Here is a 14,564-nt window from a genome sequence, read left to right on the forward strand (position 1 = left end):
GAGGCTGGAGGAGGGGGTTGGGGCGGAGCAGGGGTGGGGTAGGCTTCCCGGAAGCTGCTGTGGACCCGGGAAGGACCGATCCTACCCCAGGGGAGGGAAGGGTAGAGACCCACCATCAGGAAAAGCAGGGGGACAAAGCCACAGAGTCTAGGGAATGAGGCAGAGGCCATGACTTTGACCTTTCATGGGGCTGGGGCTCCGGGTGGGTGGGCCCCGGCTGGCGGTGAGGTCAGCCCTCAGAGGTCCTCAGTATCTGCTGCCAGGGTTTGCCCCAGGACACTGGCGAGCCATGGAAGGTTCAGGGCAAAGGAGGGATGCCCGGGATCTTGTGGTTGGAAGATGCCTGTTCTTGGGCTTCCCTGGTGGCGCAGTGGTTGAGAATCTGCCTGCTAATGCAGGGCACACGGGTTCGAGCCCTGGTCTGGGAAGATCCCACATGCCAAGGAGCAACTGGGCCTGTGAGCCACAACTACTGAGCCTGCGCATCTGGAGCTTGTGCTCCGCAACAAGAGAGGCCGCGATAGTGAGAGGCCCGCGCACCGCGATGAAGAGTGGCCCCCGCTTGCCGCAAAGAGAGAAAGCCCTTGCACAGAAACGAAGACCCAACACAGCCAAAAATAAATAAATAAATAATAAAAAAAAAAAATAAAGGAATTCCTTAAAAAAAAAAAAGAAGATGCCTGTTCTTAACCTCAAACAAAACAAAAGAAAAACAAAAACGCAACCAAAACTCAACCTCCTCAGGACTTTGCTGCGAATCAGACCCCTTGAGAGTGTCCACCTCCCACCTAACGGGCACTGATTGGCAGATACCAGCACTGGGACACAGACACCTGTGCTGCTGGTAGTGGGAACCAGGTGGAGGGCAGTTTATAAAGGTTAATGTTGATCCCCAAACCCACACCCAGAAATGTACCCCAGATACTAGCCTGTGAGGCATGAAACAGGGCACTGGGATGTTCTAAGTAGCAGAAGAAAAGATGATGCCATCTGTGTAAAAAAGACTAAAAGGGGGAAAAGAAATGAATTAATATGCATGGGCATCAAAATGCATCAAATATCTCCAGAAGGAAGCACAAGGAGCCTGCGGGGGGAGACAGGCTTCAACATCATTCGTTTTTTTTTTTTTTTTTTAAAGCTAAGCAGTCCATTGCTAATTATTTTTCTTTTTTTAAAAAAATTTATTTAATTTATTTATTTATTTATTTTTGACTGTGTTGGGTCTTCGTCTCGGTGCGAGGGCTTTCTCCAGTTGCGGCAAGCGGGGGCCACTCTTCATCGCGGTGCGCGGGCCTCTCACTATCGCGGCCTCTCTTGCTGCGGAGCACAGGCTCCCGACACGCAGGCTCAGTAGTTGTGGCTCACGGGCCTAGTTGCTCCACGGCATGTGGGATCTTCCCAGACCAGGGCTCGAACCCGTGTGCCCTGCATTAGCAGGCAGATTCTCAACCACTGTGCCACCAGGGAAGCCCTCAACATCATTCTTGACAATGGCCTAAAAATTCAGAAAAGGAAAAAAAAAATCCCTTTGGGGTGGTAATGAGGGCCAGGTTAGGATAAGGAGACCCAGGGATACTTGGTGGGCATGGAGGAACTGTCCCGGGGAGGCTGCTGAGTTGAGTGGGCCTGGGAGAGAACTCAGCAGGGGGCTGGACCTTGGAGGGGGGCTCGGCGGGAGGTGGGGTGGGGTGGGGGGTGGTGGTTGGCAGCAACGGCTCATGGACTGGCCCAGGGTCTGGGAGGGTGTTAGGAAGGTGAGGACAGGGACTTGGCGGTCCAGTGGTTAAGACTTCCCGCTTCCACTTCAGGGGACACAGGTTCGATCCCGGGTCGGGGATCCCACATGCCGGGCTGCGAGGCCAAAAAAAAAAAAAAAGAAGGTGAGGACAGGAATGAGTGAGGCCCAAGAATCAGGGCAAGGCCCAGGCTGCATCCTGTAGAGTTAGCACATCTATTGAGCAGCTGGTCATCATGGGCCAGAGCCACAGACCAAACATCCCGGCCCCTAGAGCCCCCACCCAAGCACTCTCCCCAGAGGTACCATCACCCAAGTTGTATCACCTTGATTCTTTCATATTTATCTACATGAGGCCACACACTGTGTGCTTTCTTGGGTCTTGTAATAGTTCCTCCTCCTTTTTCTTTCTTTTTTTCTTTTTTCCCCCTCTTGCTCTTTATATGTTAAAGCAATTGGGTTGTTTGTCCTGTAAAATTTCCACCAGGCTGGACTCTTATCGTGGTCCTAGTTCCCCACTTTTCTTGTAGAATGAAGGGTGGATTCTAGATTCTAGAGCAGGTTTAATTCTCTGTTCTTAACCCTCGGGTCAAAAACCAGGTCTGGGGCTTCCCTGGTGGCGCAGTGGTTGAGAATCTGCCTGCCAATGCAGGGGACACGGGTTCGAGCCCTGGTCTGGGAAGATCCCACATGCCGCGGAGCAACTGGGCCTGTGAGCCACAATTACTGAGCCTGAGCGTCTGGAGCTTGTGCTCCGCAACAAGAGAGGCCGCGATAGTGAGAGGCCTGCGCACCGCGATGAAGAGTGGCCCCCGCTTGCCACAACTGGAGAAAGCCCTTGCACAGAAACGAAGACCCAACACAGCCATAAATAAATAAAAATTAAAAAAAAAAACCAAAAAACCAGGTCTGTCATCAAATGCCCCCCCCGCCCCCCCAACCCCGTCTCATCGGTCTGCCCCTTCTCCTCCACCTCTATTCTGCTCCTCCCCCCTTCACCCAGTACCCTGCTCTGGCCATTCTGGATGCCCCAGGGCCTTTGCACTGACTGTTCCCTCTGCCTGGCACACCCCTCCCACTTTTGCAGGCTGCCAGTCTCCTTTCCAAAGGTCTCCTCTTCCCTAGCCCATGGCGGGGAGGTTCTGTTTGATCACTGCTGGGTCCGGAGAGCACAGCCCCCATCCCAAGGAGAGTGGGCATTTGCTAAATGAATAAACTCTAAAAGGCAGAAGGAGGTGGGGTTAGCTTTGTCCTATTTTTAGAGAAGAGTAGACTTCACCCGGCACCCAGCCAGGACTCCGGAGGCTGCACTTTACGGAGGACAAGGAGGGGTCTGGTGGAAGGAAAGCCCTGTTGGTGCTGGGTGGGGGTAGCATGGGTCATTTCATCTGTCCAAGCCTCTGAAAAGGACGTCCGCTTCCTTCCTCCCTCCCCAGGCCTCAATTTCGCCATCTGTCCCCCTAGGGCTGGGTGCCGTGCCCACAGCCCCGCCTGGGCGCAGGACAGGCGCGGCCTTCTGCCCCGGTTTCCCCGGGGCTGGGTGCCCCCGCCTCAGTGTCCCTGTCCGTGCCTCGGGGCTGGGTGTCCCCGGCCCGCAGCTCGGGCCCGGCCGGGACGTGGACGCGACCCCCACCCGGCGCGTCCAGCCTCCAGGCTCCGCCCCGCCCCGCCTCCGGGCACCCGTCACTTCCTGCCCGGCCCCGAGAAGGCCTTGCCGGGCGGCGGCGACAACGGCGGCGGCGTGCAAGCTATGGTCGCGCTGGAGAACCCGGAGGGCGGCCCGGAGGAGGCGGCGGCGGCGGCGGCGGGGGTCGCCCCGGGCGGGCGGCGGACGCTGTGAGCGCGGCCGGCGGGCGGGCGGGGCGCGCTTCCGGGCTCCGGGGCCCCCTCCTCTTACCCCCTCCCGGGCTGCAGCCCCCGGCCCGCCCCGCCCCCTTCCCTGGGGGGTACCCCACTCGGGTGGAGCGGGGTGGTGGTGGGCTTTGTTGTCAGTGGGTGTTTCCCGGGGAAACCCCATCCCCGTACTCCCGGGTCTTTGCCGGGGCGCAGGGGGCACCCCCGTGTCCGCGTGTGCGGACCCCCGGCGCTGAAGTCCCCGAGCTTCGGGGGTCCTGGGCGCCGCGTCGGGTGAGGCAGTGCCGCTGCGCGTGGTGTACCCGGAATCCGCGCTGGTGGTGTTCTGGGTAGTTACCCACTTGCGGCTGTTCCTGTCCCCCAGCCGGGGGTTTACTCCCCAGCCAGTCCTGTGTACCCGGCGGGGTTGTGAGCCCCCCACCTCCCGGTGGACGCGCTCTTTGTTTTTCTCCGGCCCCATATGGGTATGCCCCCCTCCCCCAGGTTCGCAGATCTCTTTCTAACCCGAGTGTTGATGCAGAAACCCAGGTGGTCCACCCTGGCTGCTGGGGTTTCATTTCTGCTCCTTCGTGTGCCCGTCCGAGTGGCCCCGGGCAGGCTGTTACCCCTTCGGTGCCTCGGTTTCCCCATCTGTAAAATGAAATAACAGCGGCCTTCTCTTTGAGGGGCTGGGGTCAGTGACCCTGCACTTGGAGGTGCCCAGCAAAGCGGAGTGTCCATTCTTTAATAATTATCTTAAATAGTTTACTATTGTAGGTGTTTTATTATTTTAAAATAATTTTCTCATTTTGGTATTTTGTGATTGCTTTATTATTATTATATTTGTTATTACTTTATTGTTATTATTACCCAGAAGCTGTACTGGTCTCTACAGATGTGGTTATCTACCCTCTTTTAAGGGGCCTTAACCACTCAAAGTGGGTATTTACCTGCCAGGTGGGTCCCTCCAACCTGCCCCCATCCCCCCTCACCTCCATGCCCTGGGTGGGGGAGGGGGGTTGCTGCTCCTCCTGTCTGCCCACCCAAGCCTGAGTCACCTCCGCTCTGAGCCCTCCTTGGTTTCCTGCTAGAGAAAGTAGGTTCCTCTTTGGCCTGTTCCTGGGGGAGGGGCAGGTGCCAGAGAGGGGGTGTGTTTGTCTAGGGGAGTGGGTGTCAAAGGCCCCATCTCAAAACCCGCAGGGAGAATTGGGGGAGGCAAAGGAACCTGTCCTCCCCAAACTCAACCTGACTTAGCAGCTGTTTCCACTGTTGGGCCTGTCCTCCTCTGTTGGACGCTGGCCCCTGCCACGGTGCAGACATTTCCCAAGGCCTGCTGGGTCCAGGAAGCCTCAGGTGCCCCGTCTGGGCGGTCAGTTTCCCCATCTGTAAAGTGGTCTCTTTGGGTGGCTGGGGAAGCAGATGAACTGGCCCTCGGGTGAGTGTGTAAACAGAAGTTCGGGTATTCATTCAACAAACAGCTATTGAGCACCTGCCGTGGGCCAGGTGCTGGGGACACAGGAGTGGCCGAGAGGGACCCTGTCCTTATTGTGCGGGTTAGTGAAGGAGGTGAGAATCAGGAGTAAACAAGTATGAGGACCAGCTGGTTTCTGATGCCAACCGGTGAAGCCGGAAACGGGGCTGATTGGGCTAGTTGCGGGGTGGGGCAGTTTCTCCCAGGAGGTAACTTTTGAGCTGGGACCAGAAGGAGCCAGAGAAAGGGTTCTTCAGGCAGGAGGCTGAGCACATGCAAAGGCCCTGAGGCGGACTGTTCCAGATCAGTTTGCGATGCAGTAAAAGGGCCCTGTGCCTGGAGCAGGGGCCATGAGGCAGAGAGAGATGGTTGTTGATGTTCTGATGTGGATGTATTTTATATCAAGTTTATGCTGTCCTCCACACCTCCTCCCCAGCGTTCATTACAAATCTGCTGCCCCCTCCGCCTGCCCTCTCTGTGGCTCCAGGCTCTGCAGTCTGCCCCAGGCTCCTCCTGGAATCTGCTGGAATCCGAGAGGGTAGTGAGGCCCCAGGAGGCCTGTGGGACCAGGCACCAGACCTGCAATGCCAGGCCAGGGAGAGGCTGGGCGTTGTCCTGAGGGTGCTGGGGAGCCACAGGTGATGGTGGAGCAGGTCTGGGAGCAGCTGGATCTTAGTCCAGTGGGCTGTGGTCTGAGGGGTCCAGCGGGACCTGAGTTTGAGCCCCTCTGACCACTGTGGCCCCAGAGGGAAGCGGGAGGCTGGATGGTTCAGGGGAGTGGTCCTGTTCAGACCAGGTTCGAATCCTGGTTCCACCCCGGGTCCCGAGGTGACAGCGAGCCCCATTTCTTGGAGCCCCATGTCCTGAGGGCCCAAGCTCTCTCACTGAGTCCCACCCTGCTCTGAGGTTCCCCGACAGCTCCCCCCGGATGTGGTCCTGTTATCTGCCCTGCCAGGCCACTGTCCTGGCCTCCGTCCAGCTGCGGGGTGGAGACACAGGCCCTGGAGCCACAGCGAGGCCACGGCTGAATCTGGAGCTTGGGGTGGGGGTGCCTGGGCCTCAGGAAGGTTGCATCCAGCCTCAGAGTTGTGGGCTCTGTGCTGACTTGAGTTGCCCTGCCCTGTCCCAGCTGCCCTCTTTGCAGCTGTGGGGTCTCGGGGTAATGACTTTGCTCCTCGGTTTGCAAATCTGTATAACAGGCATCAGAACAATAGTACTTGCCTCCTGGGGTGATGGTGAAGGCGATCGCTTAACCAGGCTATGATCAATGGTGTGGTCCAGGGGGTGAGCTCCCAGTCACAGGAGGAAACCAAACAGGTGGCAACTTGGGGAAAGGTATGTGTCCTGGTTCCTCTTGGCTCTGAGTGCCCCCTCCCAGACCAGCAGGGGCCATTGTTATCCCCACTTTGCAGAGAAAGAGCTGAGGCTCCAGGTCACACAGTGAAGTGTCCGTCGTAGCTGGGATTCAAACTCAGGGCTGAGCTTCCAGGCTCTACCCCTGCCTGCGTGTCTCCTAGTCTCCTATTTTTTTTTTTTTTTGCTGCACTACGCAGCTTGTGGGATCTTTGAACCCTGGCCCCGGCAGTGAAAACGCCGAATTCTAACCACTGGTTGTGTGTCTCCTATTGATGGGTACTTGTGCCTGCATGAGTTTACCCATCAGATAATTTTTCATAGATTTTTGCCTGAAGTGCCATCCATGGAGCCTGCCCCACTCCGACCTCAGACAGGGCTGAGGCTCATCAGCCTATTTGCTTCGTGATCAAGATGTAACAGCCTTTCTGGCCGGGGCAAAAAACTTAAGGCTGGGGACTCTTTACATATGTATAGATTTTGGTGAGTGTGGGCTTCAATCCTAACCTCTTTGAGGCACCTTGTCCCACTGTCCTAGGGCTTCATGGCGTTTTCTAGTGCCTGTTTGTGGGGCAGGGGTCATGCTTTTCTGTTTAATTTGTGTCTTGGGAACTTTGAACACTAGGAAAGTTTGGGTGGAATTCTGGACTCTGGGTTCTACTCAGTCTTGGAATCGTGAGATTTTGCTGGAGACCTGATTGGGCAGTTATTTTTTTGAGCACCTACTGTATGCCAGGCAGGGCTACAGTGGACACCAAACCCTGCCCTCATGGAGATCACGGTGGGTGGTGGGCAGGGTGGTAGAACGTGTGGCCATCAGGAGAACAGAGCAGTGAGGGGCCGGGGTCCCCCTGAGGAGGTTTGAGCAGAGGCCAAAAGGAGATGGGAGTGAGCCATTCGGAGCCTGGGGTGTGGGCACCAGGCGGGGGCACAGCTGGTGCAGAGGCCCAGAGGCTGGGCTGCCTGGCGGGTTGGAGTGGAGGCGCAGGGTGAGGAGGGGGAATCCTGGCACCCTAGACCCTCTTAGGCTCAGAGTCCACCACTGGCTCCCCAGCGTGAGGGTTTCTGAGCCGGGTGGGACCCTCCTCTCAGCCTGTGGTCAGGGGCTGACCGGGGAGGACGCCCTGCAGCTTCTTGCCCGGAAGTTTCCATTCAGTATCCCCCCCCTCCCTCCCGCGTGGCCACCTGCCGCCTGGCCCTCGTGTCCCCAGCGAGAGGCCTGCCTGGGCCGCTAATCCGTCTCCAGGATTAGTGCTCGGGGTGGGGGTGGGGAGCCACCCTGTCCGCCTCCCCCCTCCAGCAAGGGGGCCCCTGGGGCATGAGTCAGGTGGGCCGGGGCATCACCGTAGCTCCTGGGGGCCGTTTTCTGGGTTACCTTCTGTTGGAGGCATGGGGTTGGGGGTGAGGGGATGCTCCATCAAATGAAGTCTCGAGAAGCTCCCAGAGGAGGGAGACTCTGGGCCTCACCAGCTTGCAGCTCAAACCTGGAAGCCTGGGGGAGTGGGCAGCAGCTTTCTTGGCCTCCCACCCAATGTGTGGCTCCCCTTCTCCGAGCCTTGGTTTACTAACCTGTCCTCCACGGTACCTGCTTCCCGGGTGATGTGACGATGAGACACAATGACATTTTAAGGGCTGCACATGTGATAGGGGGTGAGCTTCCCATTGTGGAGGGAAACCAAGCAGGGGATGGCTGTGAGAGAGTGGCGATGGTAGGGTTGTGCCTGGGCGTCCTGGTCTGTCTTGGCCCTGAGGACTGCCCCCCAACACCCGGCCCACAGGCCCCTTCCGGGCTGCCTGCCCGCTCTAGCTGGCTCCCAGGTGAAGAGGCTCTCGGCCTCCAAGCGGAAGCAACACTTCATCAACCAGGCTGTGCGGAACTCAGACCTCGTGCCCAAGGCCAAGGGACGGAAGAGCCTCCAGCGCCTGGAGAACAGTGAGCAGGGGTTGAGGGGCGCCTCCTGGGGGCTCCTAGGCCTCAGACAGCAATGGTGTGCATGTTCTGTTATCTGAGCCTGGCCCTGAGCTGGAAAACGAGAGGGAGCTCTGGACATTGGAGCTGGGGCTTTAAAGGAGGTGTAGGAGTTCAACAAGCCAAGCCTGGGAGACGTAGGAGGAGTTCTGGAGGCCAGACGGTTCCTGTGCCTTCTGGGAAAGACAGCTGGAGCGTGGAGGAGGGGAGGCTGGTGAGAGTAAAGGCCCTAAATATAGAGGTGTGGGGGAGGAAACATGGTCCTCTGGACCCCATGGAGCCTGGCGGGGGGGGGGGCCCGAGGGGAGGGGGCCCGAATGCAACCCCCAGCTCAGAGACCGTCTGCTTCCATCTAGCCCAGTACCTCCTGACCTTGCTGGAGACAGACGGAGGCACACCTGGCCTGGAGGATGGGGACCTGGCGCCCCCTGCAGCACCCAGCATCTTTGCAGAGGCCTGCAGCAACGAGACCTATGTCGAGGTGGGGCCCCGTATCCTGCCCTGGGTTCCCCCGCCCACCACCAGGCACTGCCTATGATGGACCCTGTGCCAGGAGCACCCATCCCCTCCCTGGTTCTTTGATGAATGCCCCGGGTCTCCCTCCAGAGGCCTGAAACCCACCCACCCCAGAACCTACCAGCACCCATGGTTCATCTGCTTATCACACTTGGAATTACTGATGTGATTGGGGGTGCGTTTGGTTCATTTCGGTTCCCCGCCCCACACAGGTGGGTCCGCAAGTGCCCCACGAACTCCTGGCCGGCCCAGTGGTCACATGTGTGCACAAGGAGTATTTCTGTGCACTTGTGGCCCCCCCAACGTGCATTAGCCAAATGCGGAAACTGAGGCTCGGGGGCTTGCAGTCATTAGTCAGGGCCTGCCTGCCTCTCTTCCAGGTCTGGAACGACTTCATGAACCGCTCTGGGGAGGAGCAGGAGCGGGTTCTCCGCTACCTGGAGAATGAGGGCAAGAGCAAGGCGCGCAGGAGGGGGCCTGCCCGCGGGGAAGACCGGCGGAGAGGTGGGCCTGGGTCGGGGTTGGGGGTGTGGGGCAGAGGTATGATGGGGGGCCCGGCCTGGTGTGGGGGGGCGGGGCCGGGGCAGGTGGGGAGGAGCCCGGTGTGTGGGTGGGGCCGGGCAGGTGGGAGGAGCCTGGTGTGTGGGCGGGGCCTGCGGCTCACTCCCATCTCTGCCCCACTGCATGGACTCTTGCAGAGGACCCGGCCTACACGCCCCGCGAGTGCTTCCAGCGTATCAGCCGGCGTCTACGAGCCGTTCTCAAGCGGAGCCGTATTCCCATGGTGAGTACCAGGCCCGGCCTTGGCCTTGTCTCTTTCCACTTGCCTGGTCTTTTTTGAAGGCCCTTTTTCTCAGCTTCTCAATCAGGGGCGGAGTGAGGGGAGACCAGTAACCCAGTGAACGTGGTGTGATGGAGCAGACAGGGCAGGATACAGACTAGTGAGATCCGAGTGCAGGACCCAGGGCTGGGCAAGGGTTCTCCTTGAGGGTGGGAGGGACAGGGGCAATGAAGGTGGGTATTGAAGGATGTGTAGGAGTTCACCAGGCCAAAGACTCAGAGATTCAAAGGTGTGGATGTGTCTGAGTGCCTGGTATCCTTGGAAACGGTTAAGTAGCCTCATGTAGTGAATCAGAGGCCACATTTGGACCCAGGGCTTCGGGCTCCAGAGGCTGTCATGGATGTGGGGGGCCTGGACATCTTGGCTAGGGTGCCACAGTCGGCCTGACCCCTGGGCCTGTCTCTCCTGCAGGAAACGCTGGAGACCTGGGAGGAGCGGCTGCTGAGGTTCTTCTCTGTGTCCCCCCAGGCCGTGTACACGGCCATGCTGGACAACAGGTGACTGGGTGGGTGGGGGTGGGCGCGGTGAGCTCCCCCGGCGTCTGGCTCTGGCCACTCAGCATCCATTCCCTGCAGCTTTGAGAGGCTCCTGCTTCACGCCATCTGCCAGTACATGGACCTCATCTCAGCCAGTAAGTGCCTGGCGGCCCCTGGGACCCCAGTTGGCTGATTCAGTCTGGGGGAAACCAAGGCTGGGCTTCCCCGGGGTCTGCTTACCCGGTGGCAGGCTTTGGAAGAGGAGGGACAGCGTGAACACAGGCGGCAGTGCGATGCTGCCTTAGTTCATCAGAAGCACCTGTACCTCTGGCCCCACGATGGATGACGCTGTGCACACAGACACCCCTCCATCTGCATCTTCAGGGCTGGGGAGAGAGGGGCCTGTGTGGGTCTGATGAAGCTGGGCCTCCAGGGACCCCGAGATGAGATGAGGGGACCCCGATGTCTGCAGAGTTCGCGTTTAGCTATAGCCACCCTCCACTGTGCCACACATGTGACTTCTGGCAAGTCCCTCCTCCAGGGGGCCTGTGTGCCCCTTTTACGATGGAAGTGATCTTGGGACACAGTCCCCCCCACGGAGGGTCCTCGCAGACCCTTGCTGGCCCTCGGCATCCCATCGGGTCCTCTCTCTCCACGCCCGTCTCTCTGCCTCCTGCCTGGAGTTGCTGAGGAGACAGTTTCCATGGCAACACCAGGATGGTTCCTCTCAGGCTGCCTGGGAGGGAGATGCAGCCCCCACACTTGCTTTTGTTCCCACTGACTCGGGATGGAGGGGCTGCGCTGGGGGTGCCTCTCTGCGGTTGTGGAACCGTGGCCTGAACGTAGGAGGCGGGGCCTGGCAAGATGGGGAGCAGGGGAGAGGGAGCCGCCGGGCCAGAGGCTGGGAGGTGGGCCCAGCTTGGGTTGTGTATGGCTATGGTTCAGGTTTTGGGGTGACGGGAGGTGGGTGAAGGGAGGTTGGTGGGGCCTGGGCCACCGGGGGCCTAGGTGATTCCCTCTGAGGGCAGGGATGGAGGTGGGAGACCAAGGGTCAGGGCGGGACCCTCGTTCAGTCCCCCTGGCCTCGGGCCAGTGTGTCTCGGTGGTGCGTGCGTCTCTGTGCCCGTAGGACACGGGATAAGTAATGGGAGAGGAAGGAACAGCTCGAGCTGCTCTCAGCGCCTGGCCTGGGACCTGGGAGGTCGGGGCAGCCCAGCTCGTGGGGACCTGGGGCAGGACAGGCCGAGGGCTGGGCTCCTGTGTGCCACAACCCTCGCCTTCCTCCGTGTCTTGCCTGTCCCCCGGCAGGTGGTGACCTGGAGGGCAAGCGGCAGATGAAGGTCAGCAATCGGCACCTGGACTTCCTGCCTCCGGGGCTGCTCCTGTCCGCGTACCTGGAGCAGCGTAGCTGATGGCGGCCCTGCCCCCGGCCCCGCCTCCCCAGTGCCAAGACCTCCCGTACCGTCGCTAAAATATCTTTATTATTTTTAGAATTTTCCTTTGGAAACGTGCTCTCCCCCTTGGGGTGGCTCCCGCACCCCACCCCTTCCCCGCCCAGCTTTCCGGGTTAAAGCTGGCGGCTGGGCTGCCCCGCACGAGCACAATCCGCTCTACTCCCACCCCGGGGCTTAGACTCGGGAGGAGACACCCGGCCTGGTCACTTCCCTGTCCCTTCCTGGGTCAGCGTTTTTGGCCCCGTGTGAAGCTTAAGCAAGGAGGGAGAGGCTGGGTTTTTATCATTTTTAATGAATTTGGTGTGATTTGTTGTAGATTTTTAAATTTCCCTTTTGAGAAAAAAACCCAAAAACTCGCCCCAAGTGATAAATTAGGGGGCTTCATTCCAGTCCCTGCTTGACCCTCTCCCAGTTTTGGCTTGGGTGGAGGGTCCCCTTGCCCTGGGAGCATTACGTTTTGTGTGTGTGTGCGCGTGCGCGTGTGCATGTGTGTGCCCCGCAACCCAGGATGGAAGCTGCGTCTTAAAGGCTGGTGTCACCCTCTTTTTGGAATGTGTGTTGCTCTCCCCGCTCCCCTTTGGTGGCTGTTAGGGCCCCGTCTGCTCTACACACCCCGCTCCCTTCATACTGAGGATCTGGGACTTCCAGCCAGAAGCCTCCACCCTCAGACTGTCCTGTTCCTCTCTCCATGTCCCCTTGCCCCTGCCCCCAGCCTGGCTCTGGGGTGTCCTCGTGCTGGTCACCCCGGCCTGGCACAGGAAGCAGGGCTGGAGGCTGCACCCCTGCCCTGCACCCCCGTGTGTGTGGCTAGTTGTGCTTTGGGAAAAGTGGAGCGTTCAATAAATTTCTGGTGCTCTGGTCTGCTGCTGTGGGGTTTTCCTTTGGGGCAGGGCTGGGGGCACGATGGGCACTCACGATGCCCTTGTGTCCTGGTCATTGAGGGTTGCAGGCCTCAGGGGATGAAGCTTGGTTCTGAGTGACACCCCCCGTGGAGGCAGGTGTGTGGGGAGACTCTGCTAGGAGTGGCCCGGCCCTTGGCTCTGCTGCCCTGGCTGGTCCCCTCCCAGGTGCCCAGGCTCAAACCCCAGCTCTGCCACCTCCCAGCTGTGTGACCTCCGAAAAGGTCACTTGTGGGACTTCCCTGGAGGTGGTCCAGTGGTTAAGACGCTGCACTTCCACTGCAGGGCTGCGGGTTCGATCCCTGGTTGGGGAAGTAAGATCCCACGTGCCCCGTGGCATGGCCAAAAAAAAAAGTCACTTGTGTGAGCTTCCTGGGTGGCTGAACAAAATACACCACACTGCAGCTTAAAACCACAGGCGTTTATTGTCGCCTGGTTCTGGAGGCCAGAAATGCAAGATCAAGGTGTGGCAGGGCCATACTCCCTCTAGAGGCTCCAGGGGAGTGTCCTCCCTGCCTCTTCCAGCTTCTAGGGGCTCCGGCCTCCCCTGGCTTGTGGCTGCATCCCTCCAGCCTCTGTCTCCATCTTCACGTGGCCTCCTTCCCATGTCTTCCTTCTGTGTGTGTCTGGGAACGGCTGTGCATCCTGCAGGATCCCCCAGGCTGGATTATCTGCTGTTCTCCTGTGATCGCGCTGAGGGAAGTTCCCTTCTCACCCGGCCACATCAGGGGTCCCTGCTGCCCACGGGGCTCCTCTCTACTGACCTCACCCCTGATCTCCTCCACCTCTCTGAAGGCGGAGTATCTATGTTGATTACTGGAAATTCTACAGGGGAGATTTGTCTCTTCCCCTGTGTATTTGTTTATTTAACCATTTATATCAGTACGGACGCGTGGGCATTTACTTTCTAGTTTGGGTTATAATCCAATATTCCTTAATTTTATTCCTCAGGTTGTTCCAGATTCGGCTGCTGGGAGCCCTTTCAGTGGCTCCTGTGTGTCACTGAGGCACTCCCATAGTTGCGGGGTTTTATTTATTCGAGCACCCTCCAGCACCCTCCTTACTTTCTGCCGCTACAAGGTGCACAGGGCTCCTCTGCATATTCCTGCTTCGTCCTAGAACCAGCCGTTTCGCCAAGGAGCCTGGTTCCTTTCCCTGGGGCACCGTTTTAGAAACCAAGATCTGGGTGCTGGGTGTGCTGTCTTCCGTTTTAACAGGCATTTAAAAAGTTCTACACATAGATGTTAAATAACGGAAATCCCAAGGGCTCGTACGGAGGACACAAGGAGATACTTGAGTAACCCGCTTGGAGGCTCCCACCTGTGAAGGGGACCGAATTGCCGGCGCCCATAGGACGGGCTGGGGCTCCGGGCGCGGGTGTCGGGTCTCTGGGGGAGTCCACAGCCTGTCTCCAGAACCGTTCAGGTGAACTCCGTCCTGTCCTGGCCCCTGGCTGGTGCGTGGGTTTTTTCCCCACTCCGCTACTCCAGCCGGGCCCCCAGAGAGCCCGGCCCCCCGACCTTTGCCCAGGCGGTGCCTATCCCCCGGTACACTCTTCCCTGCAATCCTAGGAGATCTTTCTGGAAAAGACTTTTCAAACTGGGGGAGAGTCCGACACCAATAGAGCCAACTTTTGCAGGAGGAATTGCGGATGGGGGTGGAATCCAGAGAGACCCTCGATGCGTTAAGTCGCTCACAGAACCCAGTTATTAACACCGCGGATACCAAAGGAAAACGGCAAAATATGGAAAGCTTCACGAATTTGCGTGTCATCCTTGCGCAGGGGCCATGCTAATCTTCTCTGTATCGTTCCAATTTTAGTATATGTGCTGCCGAAGCGAGCACGGTATAACGTTTGACCCCAGGGCTATTTAGAGTGCACAGGATATACTCTTTTACACTAAGGGCGAACTCCATTAAAAACCGATTCAGCAATTCGTCTCTTCTTTTATGATATTAGTGCAACAATACCTTAAACAAATGGGGTCATTCACTGAAATTGAGAAAGTGTTTTTTG

At 58.5% G+C, this 14,564-nt stretch overlaps 1 protein-coding gene and 1 non-coding gene across 5 annotated transcripts; one reads left to right on the forward strand and one right to left on the reverse strand.

Annotated features, from left to right (window-relative positions):
* The first annotated feature begins 3,427 nt into the window (after positions 1 to 3,427).
* On the forward strand, positions 3,428 to 12,509 carry R3HDM4 (R3H domain containing 4). Of its 4 annotated transcripts, none has more exons than XM_036848872.1 (9): positions 3,444 to 3,571; positions 6,717 to 6,875; positions 8,171 to 8,325; positions 8,718 to 8,842; positions 9,258 to 9,381; positions 9,576 to 9,661; positions 10,130 to 10,215; positions 10,294 to 10,349; positions 11,503 to 12,509. In XM_036848872.1, the coding sequence occupies exons 2-9, from the start codon at positions 6,862 to 6,864 to the stop codon at positions 11,604 to 11,606; spliced, it is 750 nt and encodes a 249-aa protein (XP_036704767.1). In that variant the 5' UTR covers positions 3,444 to 3,571; positions 6,717 to 6,861; the 3' UTR covers positions 11,607 to 12,509. The 4 variants fall into 4 exon arrangements, with proteins under 4 accessions (XP_036704764.1, XP_036704767.1, XP_036704768.1 ...); XM_036848871.1 differs by lacking the exon at positions 3,444 to 3,571 and adding an exon at positions 5,838 to 6,374; XM_036848869.1 differs by lacking the exon at positions 6,717 to 6,875 and having other exon boundaries at positions 3,428 to 3,571.
* Positions 12,510 to 14,285: 1,776 nt separating this feature from the next.
* Positions 14,286 to 14,392, reverse strand: LOC118893756. Its single transcript, XR_005019596.1, has one exon. It is a non-coding gene; the product is annotated as a U6 spliceosomal RNA (small nuclear RNA).
* Between the last annotated feature and the right edge of the window lie 172 nt (positions 14,393 to 14,564).

The sequence above is a fragment of the Balaenoptera musculus genome, chromosome 3 (assembly GCF_009873245.2).
Source record: "Balaenoptera musculus isolate JJ_BM4_2016_0621 chromosome 3, mBalMus1.pri.v3, whole genome shotgun sequence".
Lineage (NCBI taxonomy): Eukaryota > Metazoa > Chordata > Mammalia > Artiodactyla > Balaenopteridae > Balaenoptera > Balaenoptera musculus.

Excerpts from the sequence above, each read along its gene's own strand:
- R3HDM4 (XM_036848869.1), top strand. The coding sequence starts at position 3,486 with ATGGTCGCGCTGGAGAACCCGGAGGGCGGCCCGGAGGAGGCGGCGGCG. Across the intron at positions 8,843-9,257 it reads GCAACGAGACCTATGTCGAG|GTCTGGAACGACTTCATGAA; the intron begins GTGGGGCCCCGT and ends CCTCTCTTCCAG. Across the intron at positions 10,216-10,293 it reads ACGGCCATGCTGGACAACAG|CTTTGAGAGGCTCCTGCTTC; the intron begins GTGACTGGGTGG and ends CATTCCCTGCAG.